The sequence below is a fragment of the Hyla sarda genome, chromosome 6 (genome assembly GCF_029499605.1).
Source record: "Hyla sarda isolate aHylSar1 chromosome 6, aHylSar1.hap1, whole genome shotgun sequence".
In the NCBI taxonomy this organism is placed as follows: Eukaryota; Metazoa; Chordata; class Amphibia; order Anura; family Hylidae; genus Hyla; species Hyla sarda.
In genome coordinates, this window is record NC_079194.1 from 304513210 (window position 1) to 304535637 (window position 22428).

General features: G+C 44.0%; 1 protein-coding gene across 1 annotated transcript in view; it reads left to right on the plus strand.

Moving 5' to 3' along the window:
• The first annotated feature begins 375 nt into the window (after positions 1 to 375).
• LYVE1 (lymphatic vessel endothelial hyaluronan receptor 1) overlaps positions 376 to 22428 on the plus strand; it is a 30904-nt gene continuing 8851 nt past the window's right edge. Inside the window, exon 1 of the mRNA XM_056527998.1 lies at positions 376 to 770. Coding sequence (XP_056383973.1) covers positions 686 to 770 — 85 coding nt within the window. The 5' untranslated portion in view covers positions 376 to 685. The remainder of the gene's footprint in view (positions 771 to 22428) is intronic.

A 22428-nucleotide genomic window follows, 5' to 3' on the forward strand; every position in this document is an offset into this window, starting at 1 on the left:
AGAGAGAGGGATCACCGGGAGAGAAAGGGATCACCGGGAGAGAGAGGGATCACCGGGAGAGAGAGGGATCACCGGGAGAGAGAGGGATCACCGGGAGAGAGAGGGATCACCGGGAGAGAGAGGGATCACCGGGAGAGAGAGGGATCACCGGGAGAGAGAGGGATCACCGGGAGAGAGAGGGATCACCGGGAGAGAGAGGGATCACCGGGAGAGAGAGGGATCACCGGTAGAGAGAGGGATCACCGGTAGAGAGAGGGATCACCGGTAGAGAGAGGGATCACCGGTAGAGAGAGGGATCACCGGTAGAGAGAGGGATCACCGGTAGAGAGAGGGATCACCGGTAGAGAGAGGGATCACCGGGAGATAGAGGGATCACCGGGAGAGAGAGGGATCACCGGGAGAGAGAGGGATCACCAGGAGAGAGGGATCACCAGGAGAACCATCACCAGGAAAGGGATCACCAGGAGAACCATCACAAGGAGAACCATCACCAGGAGAACCATTACCAGGAGAGGGATCACCAGGAGAACCGTCACCAGGAGAAGGATCACCAGGAGAGGGATCACCAGGAGAGGGATCACCAGGAGAGGGATTACCAGGAGAAGGATCACCAGGAGAGGGATCACCAGGAGAACCATCACCAGGAGAACCATCACCAGGAGTGTCACAATCCCTCCACTGTACCATGTCTCATCACTTTGGGGTTCTTTTTGCGCTCCTGTCCCTCATTTTGGGGGGTCATCTATTGGAATCGTCTTTTGATGTGGCAGGTAGGTTCTCCTCACCATCACATTCTCTGCAGGACAGGACGGGGGCAAATTGTGGGGTCCGCACAGAGGAAGGAAATTCTACAAAGACGGAAAATGGTGGAAAAGTGGTCAAGAGCTTAAACCCCAAAAGGATGGAAAATGGGGGATGTATATAATGGGGGGTGTAGTGCTGGATGTATATAATGGGGGGTGTAGTGCTGGATGTATATAATGGGGGATGTAGTGCTGGATATATATAATGGGGGATGTAGCGCTGGATGTATATAATGGGGGATGTAGCGCTGGATGTATATAATGGGGGATGTAGTGCTGGATGTATATAATGGGGGTGTAGTGCTGGATGTATATAATGGGGGATGTAGTGCTGGATGTATATAATGGGGGATGTAGTGCTGGATGTATATAATGGGGGATGTAGCGCTGGATGTATATAATGGGGGTGTAGTGCTGGATGTATATAATGGGGGATGTAGTGCTGGATGTATATAATGGGGGTGTAGTGCTGGATGTATATAATGGGGGATGTAGCGCTGGATGTATATAATGGGGGATGTATATAATGGGGGATGTAGTGCTGGATGTATATAATGGGGGATGTAGTGCTGGATGTATATAATAGGGGATGTAGCGTTGGATGTATTTAGTGGGGGATGTAGCGCTGGATGTATATAATGGGGGATGTAGCGCTGGATGTATATAATGGGGGATGTAGTGCTGGATGTATATAATGGGGGATGTAGTGCTGGATGTATATAATGGGGGATGTAGTGCTGGATGTATATAATGGGGGATGTAGTGCTGGATGTATATAATGGGGGATGTAGTGCTGGATGTATATAATGGGGGATGTAGTGCTGGATGTATATAATGGGGGTGTAGTGCTGGATGTATATAATGGGGGTGTAGTGCTGGATGTATATAATGGGGATGTAGTGCTGGATGTATATAATGGGGGATGTATATAATGGGGTATGTAGCGCTGGATGTATATAATGGGGGATGTAGCGCTGGATGTATATAATGGGGGATGTAGTGCTGGATGTATATAATGGGGGATGTAGTGCTGGATGTATATAATGGGGGATGTAGTGCTGGATGTATATAATGGGGGTGTAGTGCTGGATGTATATAATGGGGGTGTAGTGCTGGATGTATATAATGGGGATGTAGTGCTGGATGTATATAATGGGGGATGTATATAATGGGGGATGTAGTGCTGGATGTATATAATGGGGGATGTATATAATGGGGGATGTAGTGCTGGATGTATATAATGGGGGATGTAGTGCTGGATGTATATAATGGGGGGTGTAGTGCTGGATGTATATAATGGGGGGTGTAGTGCTGGATGTATATAATGGGGGTGTAGTGCTGGATGTATATAATGGGGGTGTAGTGCTGGATGTATATAATGGGGGTGTAGTGCTGGATGTATATAATGGGGATGTAGTGCTGGATGTATATAATGGGGGATGTAGTGCTGGATGTATATAATGGGGGTGTAGTGCTGGATGTATATAATGGGGGTGTAGTGCTGGATGTATATAATGGGGGTGTAGTGCTGGATGTATATAATGGGGATGTAGTGCTGGATGTATATAATGGGGGATGTAGTGCTGGATGTATATAATGGGGATGTAGTGCTGGATGTATATAATGGGGGTGTAGTGCTGGATGTATATAATGGGGGTGTAGTGCTGGATGTATATAATGGGGGTGTAGTGCTGGATGTATATAATGGGGGATGTAGTGCTGGATGTATATAATGGGGGATGTAGTGCTGGATGTATATAATGGGGGATGTAGTGCTGGATGTATATAATGGGGGATGTAGCGCTGGATGTATATAATGGGGGATGTAGCGCTGGATGTATATAATGGGGGATGTAGTGCTGGATGTATATAATGGGGGATGTAGTGCTGGATGTATATAATGGGGGTGTAGTGCTGGATGTATATAATGGGGGATGTAGTGCTGGATGTATATAATGGGGGTGTAGTGCTGGATGTATATAATGGGGGTGTAGTGCTGGATGTATATAATGGGGGATGTAGTGCTGGATGTATATAATGGGGGATGTAGTGCTGGATGTATATAATGGGGGATGTAGTGCTGGATGTATATAATGGGGGATGTAGCGCTGGATGTATATAATGGGGGATGTAGCGCTGGATGTATATAATGGGGGATGTAGCGCTGGATGTATATAATGGGGGATGTAGTGCTGGATGTATATAATGGGGGATGTAGTGCTGGATGTATATAATGGGGGATGTAGTGCTGGATGTATATAATGGGGGATGTAGTGCTGGATGTATATAATGGGGGATGTAGTGCTGGATGTATATAATGGGGGATGTAGTGCTGGATGTATATAATGGGGGATGTAGCGCTGGATGTATATAATGGGGGATGTAGTGCTGGATGTATATAATGGGGGATGTAGCGCTGGATGTATATAATGGGGGATGTAGCGCTGGATGTATATAATGGGGGTGTAGTGCTGGATGTATATAGTGGGGGATGTAGTGCTAGATATATATAATGGGGGATGTAGTGCTGGATGTATATAATGGGGGATGTAGTGCTGGATGTATATAATGGGGGATGTAGTGCTGGATGTATATAATGGGGGGTGTAGTGCTGGATGTATATAATGGGGGATGTATATAATGGGGGTGTAGTGCTGGATGTATATAATGGGGGATGTAGTGCTGGATGTATATAATGGGGGATGTAGTGCTGGATGTATATAATGGGGGATGTAGTGCTGGATGTATATAATGGGGGGTGTAGTGCTGGATGTATATAATGGGGGATGTATATAATGGGGGTGTAGTGCTGGATGTATATAATGGGGGATGTAGTGATGGATGTATATAATGGGGGATGTAGCGCTGGATGTATATAATGGGGGATGTAGTGCTGGATGTATATAATGGGGGATGTAGTGATGGATGTATATAATGGGGGATGTAGCGCTGGATGTATATAATGGGGGATGTAGTGCTGGATGTATATAATGGGGGATGTAGCGCTGGATGTATATAATGGGGGATGTAGCGCTGGATGTATATAATGGGGGATGTAGTGCTGGATGTATATAATGGGGGATGTAGTGCTGGATGTATATAATGGGGGATGTAGCGCTGGATGTATATAATGGGGGATGTAGTGCTGGATGTATATAATGGGGGATGTAGCGCTGGATGTATATAATGGGGGATGTAGCGCTGGATGTATATAATGGGGATGTAGTGCTGGATGTATTTAGTGGGGGATGTAGTGCTGGATGTATATAATGGGGGATGTAGCGCTGGATGTATATAATGGGGGTGTAGTGCTGGATGTATATAATGGGGGTGTAGCGCTGGATGTATATAATGGGGGATGTAGTGCTGGATGTATATAATGGGGGATGTAGTGCTGGATGTATATAATGGGGGATGTAGTGCTGGATGTATATAATGGGGGATGTAGCGCTGGATGTATATAATGGGGGATGTAGCGCTGGATGTATATAATGGGGGATGTAGCGCTGGATGTATATAATGGGGGATGTAGTGCTGGATGTATATAATGGGGGATGTAGCGCTGGATGTATATAATGGGGGATGTAGTGCTGGATATATATAATGGGGGATGTAGCGCTGGATGTATATAATGGAGGATGTAGTGCTGGATGTATATAATGGGGGTGTAGTGCTGGATGTATATAATGGGGGATGTAGTGCTGGATGTATATAATGGGGGATGTAGTGCTGGATGTATATAATGGGGGATGTAGTGCTGGATGTATATAATGGGGGATGTAGCGCTGGATGTATATAATGGGGGATGTAGTGCTGGATGTATATAATGGAGGATGTAGTGCTGGATGTATATAATGGGGGTGTAGTGCTGGATGTATATAATGGGGGATGTAGTGCTGGATGTATATAATGGGGGATGTAGTGCTGGATGTATATAATGGGGGATGTAGCGCTGGATGTATATAATGGGGGATGTATATAATGGGGGATGTAGCGCTGAATGTATATAATGGGTGATGTAGCGCTGGATGTATATAATGGGGGATGTAGTGCTGGATGTATATAATGGGGATGTAGTGCTGGATGTATATAATGGGGGATGTAGTGCTGGATGTATATAATGGGGGATGTAGTGCTGGATGTATATAATGGGGGATGTAGTGCTGGTTGTATATAATGGGGGATGTAGCGCTGGATGTATATAATGGGGATGTATATAATGGGGGATGTATATAATGGGGATGTATATAATGGGGATGTAGCGCTGGATGTATATAATGGGGGATGTAGTGCTGGATGTATATAATGGGGGATGTAGTGATGGATGTATATAATGGGGGATGTAGCGCTGAATGTATATAATGGGTGATGTAGCGCTGGATGTATATAATGGGGGATGTAGTGCTGGATGTATATAATGGGGGATGTAGTGCTGGATGTATATAATGGGGGATGTAGTGCTGGATGTATATAATGGGGGATGTAGTGCTGGATGTATATAATGGGGGATGTAGCGCTGGATGTATATAATGGGGGATGTAGTGCTGGATGTATATAATGGGGGATGTAGTGCTGGATGTATATAATGGGGGATGTAGTGCTGGATGTATATAATGGGGGATGTAGTGCTGGATGTATATAATGGGGATGTAGCGCTGGATGTATATAATGGGGGATGTAGTGCTGGATGTATATAATGGGGATGTAGCGTTGGATGTATATAATGGGGGATGTATATAATGGGGGATGTATATAATGGGGGATGTAGTGCTGGATGTATATAATGGGGGATGTAGCGCTGGATGTATATAATGGGGGATGTAGTGCTGGATGTATATAATGGGGGATGTAGTGCTGGATGTATATAATGGGGGTGTAGTGCTGGATGTATATAATGGGGGATGTAGTGCTGGATGTATATAATGGGGGATGTAGTGCTGGATGTATATAATGGGGGTGTAGTGCTGGATGTATATAATGGGGGTGTAGTGCTGGATGTATATAATGGGGGATGTAGCGCTGGATGTATATAATGGGGGATGTAGTGCTGGATGTATATAATGGGGGATGTAGTGCTGGATGTATATAATGGGGGATGTAGTGCTGGATGTATATAATGGGGGTGTAGTGCTGGATGTATATAATGGGGGATGTAGTGCTGGATGTATATAATGGGGGATGTAGTTCTGGATGTATATAATGGGGGATGTAGTTCTGGATGTATATAATGGGGGATGTAGTGCTGGATGTATATAATGGGGGATGTAGTGCTGGATGTATATAATGGGGGATGTAGTGCTGGATGTATATAATGGGGGATGTAGTGCTGGATGTATATAATGGGGGATGTATATAATGGGGGATGTAGTTCTGGATGTATATAATGGGGGATGTAGTTCTGGATGTATATAATGGGGGATGTAGTGCTGGATGTATATAATGGGGGATGTATATAATGGGGGATGTAGTTCTGGATGTATATAATGGGGGATGTAGTTCTGGATGTATATAATGGGGGATGTAGTTCTGGATGTATATAATGGGGGATGTAGCGCTGGATGTATATAATGGGGGATGTATATAATGGGGGATGTAGTGCTGGATGTATATAATGGGGGATGTAGCGCTGGATGTATATAATGGGGGATGTAGTGCTGGATGTATATAATGGGGGATGTAGCGCTGGATGTATATAATGGGGGATGTAGTGCTGGATGTATATAATGGGGGATGTAGCGCTGGATGTATATAATGGGGGATGTAGCGCTGGATGTATATAATGGGGGATGTAGTGCTGGATGTATATAATGGGGGATGTATATAATGGGGGATGTAGTTCTGGATGTATATAATGGGGGATGTATATAATGGGGGATGTAGCGCTGGATGTATATAATGGGGATGTAGCGCTGGATGTATATAATGGGGGATGTATATAATGGGGGATGTAGTTCTGGATGTATATAATAGGGATGTATATAATGGGGATGTATATAATGGGGGATGTAGTGCTGGATGTATATAATGGGGGATGTAGTGCTGGATGTATATAATGGGGGATGTAGTGCTGGATGTATATAGTGGGGGATGTAGCGCTGGATGTATATAATGGGGGGTGTAGCGCTGGATGTATATAATGGGGGATGTAGCGCTGGATGTATATAATGGGGGATGTAGCGCTGGATGTATATAATGGGGGATGTAGCGCTGGATGTATATAATGGGGGATGTAGCGCTGGATGTATATAATGGGGATGTAGCGCTGGATGTATATAATGGGGGTGTAGCGCTGGATGTATATAATGGGGGATGTAGTGCTGGATGTATATAATGGGGGATGTAGTGCTGGATGTATATAATGGGGGTGTAGTGCTGGATGTATATAATGGGGGATGTATATAATGGGGGATGTATATAATGGGGGATGTAGTGCTGGATGTATATAATGGGGGATGTAGTGCTGGATGTATATAATGGGGGATGTAGTGCTGGATGTATATAATGGGGGATGTAGTGCTGGATGTATATAATGGGGGATGTAGTGCTGGATGTATATAATGGGGGATGTAGTGCTGGATGTATATAATGGGGGATGTAGTGCTGGATGTATATAATGGGGGATGTAGTGCTGGATGTATATAATGGGGGATGTAGTGCTGGATGTATATAATGGGGGATGTAGTGCTGGATGTATATAATGGGGGATGTAGTGCTGGATGTATATAATGGGGGATGTAGTGATGGATGTATATAATGGGGGATGTAGTGCTGGATGTATATAATGGGGGATGTAGTGCTGGATGTATATAATGGGGGATGTAGTGCTGGATGTATATAATGGGGGATGTAGTGCTGGATGTATATAATGGGGGATGTAGTGCTGGATGTATATAATGGGGGATGTAGTGCTGGATGTATATAATGGGGGATGTAGTGCTGGATGTATATAATGGGGGATGTAGTGCTGGATGTATATAATGGGGGATGTAGTGCTGGATGTATATAATGGGGGATGTAGTGCTGGATGTATATAATGGGGGATGTAGTGATGGATGTATATAATGGGGGATGTAGTGATGGATGTATATAATGGGGGATGTAGTGCTGGATGTATATAATGGGGGGATGTAGTGCTGGATGTATATAATGGGGGGATGTAGTGCTGGATGTATATAATGGGGGATGTATATAATGGGGGATGTAGTGCTGGATGTATATACTGGGGGATGTAGTGCTGGATGTATATAATGGGGGATGTATATAATGGGGGATGTAGTGCTGGATGTATATAATGGGGGATGTAGCGCTGGATGTATATAAAGGGGGGTGTAGTGCTGGATGTATATAATGGGGGATGTAGTGCTGGATGTATATAATGGGGGATGTAGCGCTGGATGTATATAATGGGGGATGTAGCGCTGGATGTATATAATGGGGGATGTAGTGCTGGATGTATATAATGGGGGATGTAGTGCTGGATGTATATAATGGGGGATGTAATGCTGGATGTATATAATGGGGGATGTAGTGCTGGATATATATAATGGGGGATGTATATAATGGGGGTGTATATAATGGGGGATGTAGTTCTGGATGTATATAATGGGGGATGTAGTTCTGGATGTATATAATGGGGGATGTAGTGCTGGATGTATATAATGGGGGATGTAGTGCTGGATGTATATAATGGGGGATGTAGTGCTGGATGTATATAATGGGGGATGTAGTGCTGGATGTATATAATGGGGGGTGTAGCGCTGGATGTATATAATGGGGGATGTAGTGCTGGATGTATATAATGGGGGATGTATATAATGGGGGTGTAGTGCTGGATGTATATAATGGGGGATGTAGTGCTGGATGTATATAGTGGGGGATGTAGTGCTGGATGTATATAATGGGGGATGTAGTGCTGGATGTATATAATGGGGGATGTAGTGCTGGATGTATATAATGGGGGATGTAGTGCTGGATGTATATAATGGGGGATGTATATAATGGGGGATGTAGTGCTGGATGTATATAATGGGGGATGTAGTGCTGGATATATATAATGGGGGATGTAGTGCTGGATGTATATAATGGGGGATGTAGTGCTGGATGTATATAATGGGGGATGTAGTGCTGGATGTATATAATGGGGGATGTATATAATGGGGGTGTAGTGCTGGATATATATAATGGGGGATGTAGTGCTGGATATATATAATGGGGGATGTATATAATGGGGGATGTATATAATGGGGGATGTAGTGCTGGATGTATATAATGGGGGATGTAGTGCTGGATGTATATAATGGGGGATGTATATAATGGGGGTGTAGTGCTGGATGTATATAATGGGGGATGTAGTGCTGGATGTATATAGTGGGGGATGTAGTGCTGGATATATATAATGGGGGATGTAGTGCTGGATGTATATAATGGGGGATGTAGTGCTGGATGTATATAATGGGGGATGTAGTGATGGATGTATATAATGGGGGATGTAGCGCTGGATGTATATAATGGGGGATGTAGTGCTGGATGTATATAATGGGGGATGTAGTGCTGGATATATATAATGGGGGATGTAGTGCTGGATGTATATAATGGGGGATGTAGTGCTGGATGTATATAATGGGGGATGTAGTGCTGGATGTATATAATGGGGGATGTAGTGCTGGATGTATATAATGGGGGATGTATATAATGGGGATGTATATAATGGGGGATGTATATAATGGGGGGTGTATATAATGGGGGATGTAGTGCTGGATGTATATAATGGGGGATGTATATAATGGGGGATGTAGTGCTGGATGTATATAATGGGGGATGTAGTGCTGGATGTATATAATGGGGGATGTATATAATGGGGGATGTATATAATGGGGGATGTATATAATGGGGGATGTAGTGCTGGATGTATATAATGGGGGATGTATATAATGGGGGATGTAGTGCTGGATGTATATAATGGGGGATGTAGCGCTGGATGTATATAATGGGGGATGTAGTGCTGGATGTATATAATGGGGGTGTAGTGCTGGATGTATATAATGGGGGATGTAGTGCTGGATGTATATAATGGGGGTGTAGTGCTGGATGTATATAATGGGGGGTGTAGTGCTGGATGTATATAATGGGGGATGTAGTGCTGGATGTATATAATGGGGGATGTATATAATGGGGGATGTATATAATGGGGGGTGTAGTGCTGGATGTATATAATGGGGGATGTAGTGCTGGATGTATATAATGGGGGATGTAGTGCTGGATGTATATAATGGGGGTGTAGTGCTGGATGTATATAATGGGGGATGTAGTGCTGGATGTATATAATGGGGGATGTATATAATGGGGGATGTATATAATGGGGGGTGTAGTGCTGGATGTATATAATGGGGGATGTAGCGCTGGATGTATATAATGGGGGATGTAGTGCTGGATGTATATAATGGGGGATGTAGTGCTGGATGTATATAATGGGGGATGTAGTGCTGGATGTATATAATGGGGGATGTATATAATGGGGGATGTATATAATGGGGGGATGTATATAATGGGGGGTGTAGTGCTGGATGTATATAATGGGGGATGTAGTGCTGGATGTATATAATGGGGGATGTAGTGCTGGATTTATATAATGGGGGTGTAGCGCTGGATGTATATAATGGGGGATGTAGTGATGGATGTATATAATGGGGGATGTAGTGCTGGATGTATATAATGGGGGATGTAGCGCTGGATGTATATAATGGGGGATGTAGCGCTGGATGTATATAATGGGGGATGTAGCGCTGGATGTATATAATGGGGGATGTAGCGCTGGATGTATATAATGGGGGATGTAGCGCTGGATGTATATAATGGGGGATGTAGCGCTGGATGTATATAATGGGGGATGTAGTGCTGGATGTATATAATGGGGGATGTAGCGCTGGATGTATATAATGGGGGATGTATATAATGGGGGATGTAGTGCTGGATGTATATAATGGGGGTGTAGCGCTGGATGTATATAATGGGGGTGTAGTGCTGGATGTATATAATGGGGGATGTAGTGCTGGATGTATATAATGGGGGATGTAGTGCTGGATGTATATAATGGGGGATGTAGTGCTGGATGTATATAATGGGGGATGTAGTGCTGGATGTATATAATGGGGGATGTAGTGCTGGTTGTATATAATGGGGGATGTAGTGCTGGATGTATATAATGGGGGATGTAGTGCTGGATGTATATAATGGGGGATGTAGTTCTGGATGTATATAATGGGGGATGTAGTGCTGGTTGTATATAATGGGGGATGTATATAATGGGGGATGTAGTGCTGGATGTATATAATGGGGGTGTAGTGCTGGATGTATATAATGGGGATGTAGTGCTGGATGTATATAATGGGGGATGTAGTTCTGGATGTATATAATGGGGGATGTAGTTCTGGATGTATATAATGGGGGATGTATTTCTGGATGTATATAATGGGGATGTATATAATGGGGGATGTATATAATGGGGATGTATATAATGGGGGATGTAGTGCTGGATGTATATAATGGGGGATGTAGTGCTGGATGTATATAATGGGGGTGTAGTGCTGGATGTATATAATGGGGGATGTATATAATGGGGGATGTAGTGCTGGATGTATATAATGGGGGATGTAGTGCTGGATGTATATAATGGGGGATGTAGTGCTGGATGTATATAATGGGGGATGTAGTGCTGGATGTATATAATGGGGGATGTAGTGCTGGATGTATATAATGGGGGATGTAGTGCTGGATGTATATAATGGGGGATGTAGTGCTGGATGTATATAATGGGGGATGTAGTGCTGGATGTATATAATGGGGGATGTAGTGCTGGATGTATATAATGGGGGATGTAGTGCTGGATGTATATAATGGGGGATGTAGTGCTGGATGTATATAATGGGGGATGTAGTGCTGGATGTATATAATGGGGGATGTAGTGCTGGATGTATATAATGGGGGATGTAGTGCTGGATGTATATAATGGGGGATGTAGTGCTGGATGTATATAATGGGGGATGTAGTGCTGGATGTATATAATGGGGGATGTAGTGCTGGATGTATATAATGGGGGATGTAGCGCTGGATGTATATAATGGGGGATGTAGTGCTGGATGTATATAATGGGGGATGTATATAATGGGGGATGTAGTGCTGGATGTATATAATGGGGGATGTATATAATGGGGGATGTAGTGCTGGATGTATATAATGGGGGATGTAGTGCTGGATGTATATAATGGGGGATGTAGTGCTGGATGTATATAATGGGGGATGTAGTGCTGGATGTATATAATGGGGGATGTAGCGCTGGATGTATATAATGGGGGATGTAGTGCTGGATGTATATAATGGGGGATGTATATAATGGGGGATGTAGCGCTGGATGTATATAATGGGGGATGTATATAATGGGGGATGTAGCGCTGGATGTATATAATGGGGGATGTATATAATGGGGGGTGTAGTGCTGGATGTATATAATGGGGGATGTATATAATGGGGGATGTAGTGCTGGATGTATATAATGGGGGATGTAGTGCTGGATGTATATAATGGGGGATGTATATAATGGGGGATGTATATAATGGGGGATGTATATAATGGGGGGTGTAGTGCTGGATGTATATAATGGGGGATGTAGTGCTGGATGTATATAATGGGGGATGTAGTGCTGGATCTATATAATGGGGGTGTAGTGCTGGATGTATATAATGGGGGATGTAGTGCTGGATGTATATAATGGGGGATGTAGTGCTGGATGTATATAATGGGGGATGTAGTGCTGGATGTATATAATGGGGGATGTAGTGCTGGATGTATATAATGGGGGATGTAGTGCTGGATGTATATAATGGGGGATGTAGCGCTGGATGTATATAATGGGGGATGTAGTGCTGGATGTATATAATGGGGGATGTAGTGCTGGATGTATATAATGGGGGATGTAGCGCTGGATGTATATAATGGGGGTGTAGCGCTGGATGTATATAATGGGGGTGTAGCGCTGGATGTATATAATGGGGGTGTAGTGCTGGATGTATATAATGGGGGTGTAGTGCTGGATGTATATAATGGGGGATGTAGTGCTGGATGTATATAATGGGGGGTGTAGTGCTGGATGTATATAATGGGGGATGTAGCGCTGGATGTATATAATGGGGATGTAGTGCTGGTTGTATATAATGGGGGATGTATATAATGGGGGATGTAGCGCTGGATGTATATAATGGGGGATGTAGTGATGGATGTATATAATGGGGGATGTAGCGCTGGATGTATATAATGGGGGATGTAGTGCTGGATGTATATAATGGGGGATGTAGTGCTGGATGTATATAATGGGGGTGTAGTGCTGGATGTATATAATGGGGGATGTAGTGCTGGATGTATATAATGGGGGATGTAGTGCTGGATGTATATAATGGGGGATGTAGTGCTGGATGTATATAATGGGGGATGTAGCGCTGGATGTATATAATGGGGGATGTAGCGCTGGATGTATATAATGGGGGATGTAGTGCTGGATGTATATAATGGGGGATGTAGTGCTGGATGTATATAATGGGGGATGTAGCGCTGGATGTATATAATGGGGGATGTAGTGCTGGATGTATATAATGGGGGATGTAGTGCTGGATGTATATAATGGGGGATGTAGTGCTGGATGTATATAATGGGGGATGTAGCGCTGGATGTATATAATGGGGATGTAGCGCTGGATGTATATAATGGGGGATGTAGTGCTGGATGTATATAATGGGGGATGTAGTGCTGGATGTATATAATGGGGGATGTAGTGCTGGATGTATATAATGGGGGATGTAGTGCTGGATGTATATAATGGGTGATGTAGTGCTGGATGTATATAATGGGGGATGTAGTGCTGGATGTATATAATGGGGGATGTAGTGCTGGATGTATATAATGGGGGATGTAGCGCTGGATGTATATAATGGGGGATGTAGTGCTGGATGTATACAATGGGGGATGTAGTGCTGGTTGTATGTAATGGGGGTGTAGTGCTGGATGTATATAATGGGGGTGTAGTGCTGGATGTATATAATGGGGGATGTAGTGCTGGATGTATATAATGGGGGATGTAGTGCTGGGTGTATATAATGGGGGATGTATATAATGGGGGATGTATATAATGGGGGATGTATATAATGGGGGATGTAGTGCTGGATGTATATAATGGGGGTGTAGTGCTGGATGTATATAATGGGGGATGTATATAATGGGGATGTAGCGCTGGATGTATATAATGGGGGTGTAGTGCTGGATGTATATAATGGGGGGTGTAGTGCTGGATGTATATAATGGGGGGTGTAGTGCTGGATGTATATAATGGGGGGTGTAGTGCTGGATGTATATAATGGGGGATGTAGTGCTGGATGTATAATGGGGATGTATATCATGGGGGATGTATATAATGGGGGATGTAGCGCTGGATGTATATAATGGGGGTGTAGTGCTGGATGTATATAATGGGGGATGTAGTGCTGGATGTATATAATGGGGGGTGTAGTGCTGGATGTATATAATGGGGGATGTAGTGCTGGATGTATAATGGGGATGTATATCATGGGGGATGTATATAATGGGGGATGTAGCGCTGGATGTATATAATGGGGGATGTAGTGCTGGATGTATATAATGGGGGTGTAGTGCTGGATGTATATAATGGGGGATGTAGTGCTGGATGTATATAATGGGGATGTATATAATGGGGGATGTATATAATGGGGGATGTATATAATGGGGGATGTAGTGCTGGATGTATATAATGGGGGATGTAGCGCTGGATGTATATAATGGGGGATGTAGTGCTGGATGTATATAATGGGGGATGTAGTGCTGGATGTATATAATGGGGGATGTAGTGCTGGATGTATATAATGGGGGATGTAGTGCTGGATGTATATAATGGGGGATGTAGTGCTGGATGTATATAATGGGGGATGTAGCGCTGGATGTATATAATGGGGGATGTATATAATAGGGGATGTATATAATGGGGGATGTATATAATGGGGGATGTATATAATGGGGGATGTAGTGCTGGATGTATATAATGGGGGATGTAGCGCTGGATGTATATAATGGGGGATGTAGCGCTGGATGTATATAATGGGGATGTAGCGCTGGATGTATATAATGGGGGATGTAGCGCTGGATGTATATAATGGGGGGTGTAGTGCTGGATGTATATAATGGGGGATGTAGTGCTGGATGTATATAATGGGGGATGTAGTGCTGGATGTATATAATGGGGGATGTAGTGCTGGATGTATATAATGGGGGATGTAGTGCTGGATGTATATAATGGGGGATGTAGTGCTGGATGTATATAATGGGGGTGTAGCGCTGGATGTATATAATGGGGGATGTAGTTCTGGATGTATATAATGGGGGATGTAGTGCTGGATGTATATAATGGGGGATGTAGTGCTGGATGTATATAATGGGGGATGTATATAATGGGGGTGTAGTGCTGGATGTATATAATGGGGGATGTAGTGCTGGATGTATATAATGGGGGATGTAGTGCTGGATGTATATAATGGGGGTGTAGTGCTGGATGTATATAATGGGGGATGTAGTGCTGGATGTATATAATGGGGGTGTAGTGCTGGATGTATATAATGGGGGTGTAGTGCTGGATGTATATAATGGGGGATGTAGCGCTGGATGTATATAATGGGGATGTAGCGCTGGATGTATATAATGGGGGATGTAGCGCTGGATGTATATAATGGGGATGTAGTGCTGGATGTATATAATGGGGGATGTAGTGCTGGTTGTATATAATGGGGGATGTAGTGCTGGATGTATATAATGGGGGATGTAGTGCTGGATGTATATAATGGGGGATGTAGTGCTGGATGTATATAATGGGGGATGTAGTGCTGGATGTATATAATGGGGGATGTAGTGCTGGATGTATATAATGGGGGATGTAGTGCTGGATGTATATAATGGGGGATGTAGTGCTGGATGTATATAATGGGGGTGTAGTGCTGGATGTATATAATGGGGGATGTATATAATGGGGGATGTATATAATGGGGGATGTAGTGCTGGATGTATATAATGGGGGATGTAGTGCTGGATGTATATAATGGGGGTGTAGTGCTGGATGTATATAATGGGGGATGTAGTGCTGGATGTATATAATGGGGGATGTATATAATGGGGGATGTATATAATGGGGGATGTATATAATGGGGGATGTAGTGCTGGATGTATATAATGGGGGATGTATATAATGGGGGATGTAGCGCTGGATGTATATAATGGGGGATGTATATAATGGGAGGATGTAGTGCTGGATGTATATAATGGGGGATGTAGTGCTGGATGTATATAATGGGGGATGTAGTGCTGGATGTATATAATGGGGGTGTAGTGCTGGATGTATATAATGGGGGTGTAGTGCTGGATGTATATAATGGGGGATGTAGTGCTGGATGTATATAATGGGGGTGTAGTGCTGGATGTATATAATGGGGGTGTAGTGCTGGATGTATATAATGGGGGATGTAGTGCTGGATGTATATAATGGGGGATGTAGTGCTGGTTGTATATAATGGGGGATGTATATAATGGGGGATGTAGTGCTGGATGTATATAATGGGGGTGTAGTGCTGGATGTATATAATGGGGGATGTATATAATGGGGGATGTATATAATGGGGGATGTAGTGCTGGATGTATATAATGGGGGATGTAGTGCTGGTTGTATATAATGGGGGATGTATATAATGGGGGATGTAGTGCTGGATGTATATAATGGGGGATGTAGTGCTGGTTGTATATAATGGGGGATGTATATAATGGGGGATGTAGTGCTGGATGTATATAATGGGGGTGTAGTGCTGGATGTATATAATGGGGGATGTATATAATGGGGGATGTAGTGCTGGATGTATATAATGGGGGATGTATATAATGGGGGATGTAGCGCTGGATGTATATAATGGGGGATGTAGTGCTGGATGTATATAATGGGGGTGTAGTGCTGGATGTATATAATGGGGGATGTAGTGCTGGATGTATATAATGGGGGTGTAGTGCTGGATGTATATAATGGGGGTGTAGTGCTGGATGTATATAATGGGGGATGTAGTGCTGGATGTATATAATGGGGGATGTATATAATGGGGGATGTAGCGCTGGATGTATATAATGGGGGATGTAGTGCTGGATGTATATAATGGGGGTGTAGTGCTGGATGTATATAATGGGGGATGTAGTGCTGGATGTATATAATGGGGGATGTAGCGCTGGATGTATATAATGGGGGGTGTAGTGCTGGATGTATATAATGGGGGATGTAGCGCTGGATGTATATAATGGGGGATGTAGTGCTGGATGTATATAATGGGGGATGTAGCGCTGGATGTATATAATGGGGGATGTAGCGCTGGATGTATATAATGGGGGATGTAGCGCTGGATGTATATAATGGGGGATGTAGCGCTGGATGTATATAATGAGGGATGTAGCGCTGGATGTATATAATGGGGGATGTAGTGCTGGATGTATATAATGGGGGATGTAGCGCTGGATGTATATAATGGGGGATGTAGTGCTGGATGTATATAATGGGGGTGTAGCGCTGGATGTATATAATGGGGGATGTAGTGCTGGATGTATATAATGGGGGATGTAGTGCTGGATGTATATAATGGGGGATGTAGTGCTGGATGTATATAATGGGGGATGTAGTGCTGGATGTATATAATGGGGGTGTAGTGCTGGATGTATATAATGGGGGATGTAGTGCTGGATGTATATAATGGGGGTGTAGTGCTGGATGTATATAATGGGGGTGTAGTGCTGGATGTATATAATGGGGGATGTATATAATGGGGGATGTATATAATGGGGGTGTAGTGCTGGATGTATATAATGGGGGATGTAGCGCTGGATGTATATAATGGGGGATGTAGTGCTGGATGTATATAATGGGGGGTGTAGCGCTGGATGTATATAATGGGGGATGTAGCGCTGGATGTATATAATGGGGGATGTAGCGCTGGATGTATATAATGGGGATGTAGCGCTGGATGTATATAATGGGGGATGTAGCGCTGGATGTATATAATGGGGGATGTAGCGCTGGATGTATATAATGGGGGATGTAGTGCTGGATGTATATAATGGGGGATGTAGTGCTGGATGTATATAATGGGGGATGTAGTGTTGGATGTATATAATGGGGGATGTAGTGCTGGATGTATATAATGGGGGATGTAGTGCTGGATGTATATAATGGGGGATGTAGTGCTGGATGTATATAATGGGGGTGTAGTGCTGGATGTATATAATGGGGGATGTATATAATGGGGGATGTATATAATGGGGGATGTATATAATAGGGGATGTAGCGCTGGATGTATATAATGGGGGATGTAGTGCTGGATGTATATAATGGGGGATGTAGTGCTGGATGTATATAATGGGGGATGTAGTGCTGGATGTATATAATGGGGGATGTAGTGCTGGATGTATATAATGGGGGATGTAGTGCTGGATGTATATAATGGGGGTGTAGTGCTGGATGTATATAATGGGGGATGTATATAATGGGGGATGTATATAATGGGGGATGTAGTGCTGGATGTATATAATGGGGGATGTAGTGCTGGATGTATATAATGGGGGTGTAGTGCTGGATGTATATAATGGGGGATGTAGTGCTGGATGTATATAATGGGGGATGTATATAATGGGGGATGTATATAATGGGGGATGTATATAATGGGGGATGTATATAATGGGGGATGTATATAATGGGAGGATGTAGTGCTGGATGTATATAATGGGGGATGTAGTGCTGGATGTATATAATGGGGGATGTAGTGCTGGATGTATATAATGGGGGTGTAGTGCTGGATGTATATAATGGGGGTGTAGTGCTGGATGTATATAATGGGGGATGTAGTGCTGGATGTATATAATGGGGGTGTAGTGCTGGATGTATATAATGGGGGTGTAGTGCTGGATGTATATAATGGGGGATGTAGTGCTGGATGTATATAATGGGGGATGTAGTGCTGGTTGTATATAATGGGGGATGTATATAATGGGGGATGTAGTGCTGGATGTATATAATGGGGGTGTAGTGCTGGATGTATATAATGGGGGATGTATATAATGGGGGATGTAGTGCTGGATGTATATAATGGGGGATGTAGTGCTGGTTGTATATAATGGGGGATGTATATAATGGGGGATGTAGTGCTGGATGTATATAATGGGGGATGTAGTGCTGGTTGTATATAATGGGGGATGTATATAATGGGGGATGTAGTGCTGGATGTATATAATGGGGGTGTAGTGCTGGATGTATATAATGGGGGATGTATATAATGGGGGATGTAGTGCTGGATGTATATAATGGGGGATGTATATAATGGGGGATGTAGCGCTGGATGTATATAATGGGGGATGTAGTGCTGGATGTATATAATGGGGGTGTAGTGCTGGATGTATATAATGGGGGATGTAGTGCTGGATGTATATAATGGGGGTGTAGTGCTGGATGTATATAATGGGGGATGTATATAATGGGGGATGTAGTGCTGGATGTATATAATGGGGGATGTATATAATGGGGGATGTAGCGCTGGATGTATATAATGGGGGATGTAGTGCTGGATGTATATAATGGGGGTGTAGTGCTGGATGTATATAATGGGGGATGTAGTGCTGGATGTATATAATGGGGGTGTAGTGCTGGATGTATATAATGGGGGATGTAGTGCTGGATGTATATAATGGGGGATGTAGTGCTGGTTGTATATAATGGGGGATGTATATAATGGGGGATGTAGTGCTGGATGTATATAATGGGGGATGTAGTGCTGGATGTATATAATGGCGGATGTAGTGCTGGATGTATATAATGGGGGATGTAGTGCTGGATGTATATAATGGGGGTGTAGTGCTGGATGTATATAATGGGGGATGTAGTGCTGGTTGTATATAATGGGGGATGTATATAATGGGGGATGTAGTGCTGGATGTATATAATGGGGGTGTAGTGCTGGATGTATATAATGGGGGTGTAGTGCTGGATGTATATAATGGGGGATGTAGCGCTGGATGTATATAATGGGGGATGTAGTGCTGGATGTATATAATGGGGGTGTAGTGCTGGATGTATATAATGGCGGATGTAGTGCTGGATGTATATAATGGGGGATGTAGTGCTGGATGTATATAATGGGGGTGTAGTGCTGGATGTATATAATGGGGGTGTAGTGCTGGAGCGGGAACCTGCACCCACCGTTCCCTATTTATATATACTATGGTCATGTCCATGGGTCGGTGATGTTGGGAGTTGTAGTGCTTCATGTATAGCATATAATAGAATCACTGATTGTGAGTTGTAGTACATACATAGTATAACATTGATATTTACCATGATATCAATTATCTGATGCTCGTTAATAGTTTTTATGTCTTCATCCTGGACTTTTGTTGAGTCACTGAGGATTTATTTTGGTTTTTGTGACCCGGATCAGAAGGGACATCTTTCGGCTATCTGGGCATGCTGGGAGTTTTGCAACAGCTGGAGGCACCCCAGTTGGGAAATACTGCTCTAGTCTTCAGGCTCGGTCCCACATGCTCTGTACAGGTCAATATAAGGTTCTCACTGACTCAACACATCCAGCGGTGCCAAAACAGAAGCCTCGACAAGGCAGTGTCTGCACCAGCCTCCGACCTCTACATAGTCATCGGTGCGCCCCCTGCTGTCAGCTGTGTAACAAGTCTTCCCCACCATCGAAGGGATGGATCCGCTGAGCACTGAGGTTCTCACCAGCTCTTTCCATCCAGGACAAAATGTAGTCAACCAAGACCAAACACACATACACCATTAAAATCTCCCTTAGCGGACACCTCCCAAAAGCGGACGGTTGGTAATTCCCCGGCAGAGTCCTATAAGACCGAATGCATTTGCACCCTCGGAATAGGGGACAAAACCCTCCCAATAGAGGGGACAATAAGGGACAAAACACTCCCAATAGAGGGGACAAAACACTCCCAATAGAGGGGACAAAACACTCCCAATAGGGGACAAAACATTCCCAATAGAGGGGACAAACCACTCCCAATAGAGGAGACAAACCACTCCCAATAGAGGGGACAAAACACTCCCAATAGAGGGGACAAAACACTCCCAATAGAGGGGACAAAACATTCCCAATAGAGGGGACAAAACATTCCCAATAGAGGGGACAAAACACTCCCAATAGAGGGGACAAAACACTCCCAATAGAGGGGACAAAACATTCCCAATAGAGGGGACAAAACATTCCCAATAGAGGGGACAAAACACTCCCAATAGAGGGGACAAAACACTCCCAATAGAGGGGACAAAACACTCCCAATAGAGGGGACAAAACACTCCCAATAGAGGGGACAAAACACTCCCAATAGAGGAGACAAAACACTCCCAATAGAGGGGACAAAACACTCCCAATAGAGGGGACAAAACACTCCCAATAGAGGGGACAAAACACTCCCAATAGAGGGGACAAAACACTCCCAATAGAGGGGACAAAACACTCCCAATAGAGGGGACAAAACACTCCCAATAGAGGGGACAAAACACTCCCAATAGAGGGGACAAAACACTCCCAATAGAGGGGACAAAACACTCCCAATAGAGGGGACAAAACACTCCCAATAGAGGGGACAAAACACTCCCAATAGAGGGGACAAAACACTCCCAATAGAGGGGACAAAACACTCCCAATAGAGGGGACAAAACACTCCCAATAGAGGGGACAAAACACTCCCAATAGAGGACAAAACACTCCCAATAGAGGACAAAACACTCCCAATAGAGGACAAAACACTCCCAATAGGGGACAAAACACTCCCAATAGAGGGGACAAAACACTCCCAATAGAGGGGACAAAACATTCCCAATAGAGGGGACAAAACACTCCCAATAGAGGGGACAAAACACTCCCAATAGAGGGGACAAAACACTCCCAATAGAGGGGACAAAACACTCCCAATAGAGGGGACAAAACACTCCCAATAGAGGGGACAAAACACTCCCAATAGAGGGGACAAAACACTCCCAATAGAGGGGACAAAACACTCCCAATAGAGGGGACAAAACACTCCCAATAGAGGGGACAAAACACTCCCAATAGAGGGGACAAAACACTCCCAATAGAGGGGACAAAACACTCCCAATAGAGGGGACAAAACACTCCCAATAGAGGGGACAAAACACTCCCAATAGAGGGGACAAAACACTCCCAATAGAGGGGACAAAACACTCCCAATAGAGGGGACAAAACACTCCCAATAGAGGGGACAAAACACTCCCAATAGAGGGGACAAAACACTCCCAATAGAGGGGACAAAACACTCCCAATAGAGGGGACAAAACACTCCCAATAGAGGGGACAAAACACTCCCAATAGAAGGGACAAAACACTCCCAATAGAGGGGACAAAACACTCCCAATAGAGGGGACAAAACACTCCCAATAGGGGGACATAACACTCCCAATAGGGGACAAAACACTCCCAATAGAGGACAAAACACTCCCAATAGAGGGGACAAAACA